This window comes from Rhinopithecus bieti, unplaced genomic scaffold (assembly GCF_001698545.2).
Source record: "Rhinopithecus bieti isolate Rb0 unplaced genomic scaffold, ASM169854v2 scaffold_13262, whole genome shotgun sequence".
Taxonomy (NCBI): Eukaryota; Metazoa; Chordata; class Mammalia; order Primates; family Cercopithecidae; genus Rhinopithecus; species Rhinopithecus bieti.
Genome location: NW_016808004.1, coordinates 2,479,480 through 2,482,212, shown reverse-complemented (window position 1 = coordinate 2,482,212; position 2,733 = coordinate 2,479,480). Strand labels below are relative to the sequence as shown.

The 2,733-nt window shown below is 43.4% G+C and overlaps 1 protein-coding gene across 1 annotated transcript in view; it reads right to left on the bottom strand.

The window, feature by feature from the left end:
- Positions 1-2,733, bottom strand: part of TRIP4 (thyroid hormone receptor interactor 4) — a 75,851-nt gene that overhangs the window by 62,148 nt on the left and 10,970 nt on the right. The window contains exon 4 of the mRNA XM_017884952.1: positions 928-1,015. Coding sequence (XP_017740441.1) covers positions 928-1,015 — 88 coding nt within the window. The remainder of the gene's footprint in view (positions 1-927; positions 1,016-2,733) is intronic.

Below are 2,733 nucleotides of genomic sequence, written 5' to 3'. Positions count from 1 at the left end.
AAAAAAAAAAAAAAAAAAAAAAAAAGAAGCACTGTCCTTTCTCCATTTTATTAACTTATTCAGTTATTTATACAAGTATGGTCGCAAGAATATCAATTTTATTCTTTAGATTATAATGTAATACTAATATTTATTTTGCTGTTTAATGTTATGTAGTCTTAACAATTTTTCTAAAAAATAGATGCTTATAGAATGAGTGAATAGGCCATGCACAGTGGGTCATACCTGCAATCCCAATGCTTTGGGAGGCCGAGGCAGGTGGATCACTTGAGGTAATGAGTTCAAGACCAACCTGGCCAACATGGCAAAACCCCATCGCTACTAAAAAAATGTAAATATTGGCTGGGCGCAGTGGCTTACGCCTGTAATCTCAGCACTTTGGGAGGCCAAGGTGGGCAGATGACAAGGTCAGGACATCAAGACCATCCTGGCTGACATGGTGAAACCTCGTCTCTACTAAAAATACAAAAAATTAGCCAGGTGTGGTGGCATGCGCCACCACAAGTAGTCCCAGCTACTTGGGAGGCTGAGGCTGGAGAATCAGTTGAACCCAAGAGGAAGAGGTTGCAGTGAGCTGAGATCAGCGCCACTGCACTGCAGCCTGGGTAACAGAGCAAGACTCCATCTCAAAAAAAAAAGTAAGTATTAGCCACACGTGATGGCACACACCTGCAATCCCAGCTACTCAGAAGTTTGAGGCAAGAGAATCACTTGAGTCCAGGAGGAAGAGGTTGCAGAGAGCCGAGATCGCGCACTGCACTCCAGCCTGGGTGATAAGAGTGAGACTCCATCTCAAAAAAACAAAAAAAAACAGAGAATGAGTGAATAAACTGCATCTTGCACTCCAGGATACAGAAAAGAGAAACAACCACAGACGCAACAAGACACCCATCATCTGAGTCATCCAATTAGAAGATTGCTGTCTACCTGACATGAGTTTCTTTAGCAGTTTCTGGCTCTTGTTTGAGTCACGCTGTAAAATATCTTGTTCCTCATGAGTACACACCTGTAAAATAATAAGAGTAAGACATGTGATCCAATAGTTAAATTATATTGTTTTCTTGATATATCTAAAAGTAACCTGAAATTACACATTAGGTGGGGTAAAATTATGAGACTACTGGTGTTTTTTTAATCCAAACACATCAAAATATAAAAATGCAAATGAGTTTTTCTCCAGATCTCTTTCCATTTCTTTTTTATGAACCAAACAAAAAACTTATATCACTGCACATCTCCCTGAATGACTTAATGGTTTAGAAAAAAAAAGGCTGGGCACAGTGGCTCATGACTATAATCCCAGCACCTGGGGAGGCTGAGGTGGGCAGATTGCTTGAGCGCAGGAATTCAAGACCAGCCTGGGCAACATGGCCAAATCCCATCTCAACAAAAAAATACAAAAATTAGCCTGGCATGGTGGTGTGTGCCTGTAGTCCCAGCTACTCAGGAGCTGGGACTTCTTGGTAGATACAGGGTTTTGCCATGTTGCCCAGGCTGGTCCTGAATTCCTGGGCTCAAACAGTCTTCCCTCCTCAGCCTCTGAAAGCAATGGGATTATAGGCATCAGCCACCATAACCGGCTTTTGGTTCTTTTCAATAAGACATCTTCTTATAATTAACTTCTCTTGTCAGATTTGGACTTCATGATTAGAACTGGGTTACTTTTAATGGTAAAATCTCATATGTTTTATCCAGTATTCGCAACAGTGGGAAATATTTATCCTTTGAAAGTACGTTATTTTTTCTTCTTTTTTTTTTTTTGAGTCAGGGTGTGGCTTTGTCACCCAGACGGGAGTGCGGTGGCATCATCTCTGCTCACTGCAACCTCTACCTCCCGGGCTCAAGTCATCCTCCCAACTCAGCCTCCCAAACTGCTGGGATTACAGACATAAGCCATCATGCCTGGCCTGAGACTCTGTCTAAAAAACAAACAAGGGACAGGTGCAGTGGTTCACGCCTGTAATCCCAGCACTTTGGGAGGCCAAGGCAGGTGGATCACCTAAGGTCAGGAGTTCAAGATCAGCCTGGTCAATATGGAGAAACCCTGTCTCTACTAAAAATACAAAAATTAGCTGGGCGTGGTAGTGGGCACCTGTAATCCCAGCTACTCGAGAGGCTGAGGCAGGAGAATCGCTTGAAGCTGGCAGGTGGAAGTTGCAGTGAGCCACTGCACTCCAGGCTGGGCAAGAGAACGAGACTCCGTCCTCAAAAACAAACAAACAAACAAACAAACAAACAAAGACTTCAAGGCCAATCTGCTTTACATTACTTTGTTTCTTGAACTAAAAGATTCAAGGACCTAGGAGAAAACACTGTACAATACTTCCCAGTAGTTGCCTCAATGACATACAGAATTCCTGAGAGCAGCTATAGGAGCTTGCTCTAAAGAGAAAGCTCCACATGGGAGGAGATTTACTGCCATTTAATGGACATTTTTATTAGTAGACACTACATTTTTCAGGTCATCCATTGTCTATCAGCTTATTCTGAGCATATGAAAAAATTAAGGGTTTCCCTAGGCACAGTGGCTCACACCTGTAATCCCAGCACTTTGGGAGGCTGAGGAGGGTAGATCACCTGAGGTCAGGAGTTCCGAGACCAGCTTGACCAATATGGTGAAACCCTGTCTCTACTAAAAATACAAAAAATTGGCCGGGCGCGGTGGCTCAAGCCTGTAATCCCAGCACTTTGGGAGGCCGAGACGGGCGGATCACGAGGTCAGGAGATCGAGAC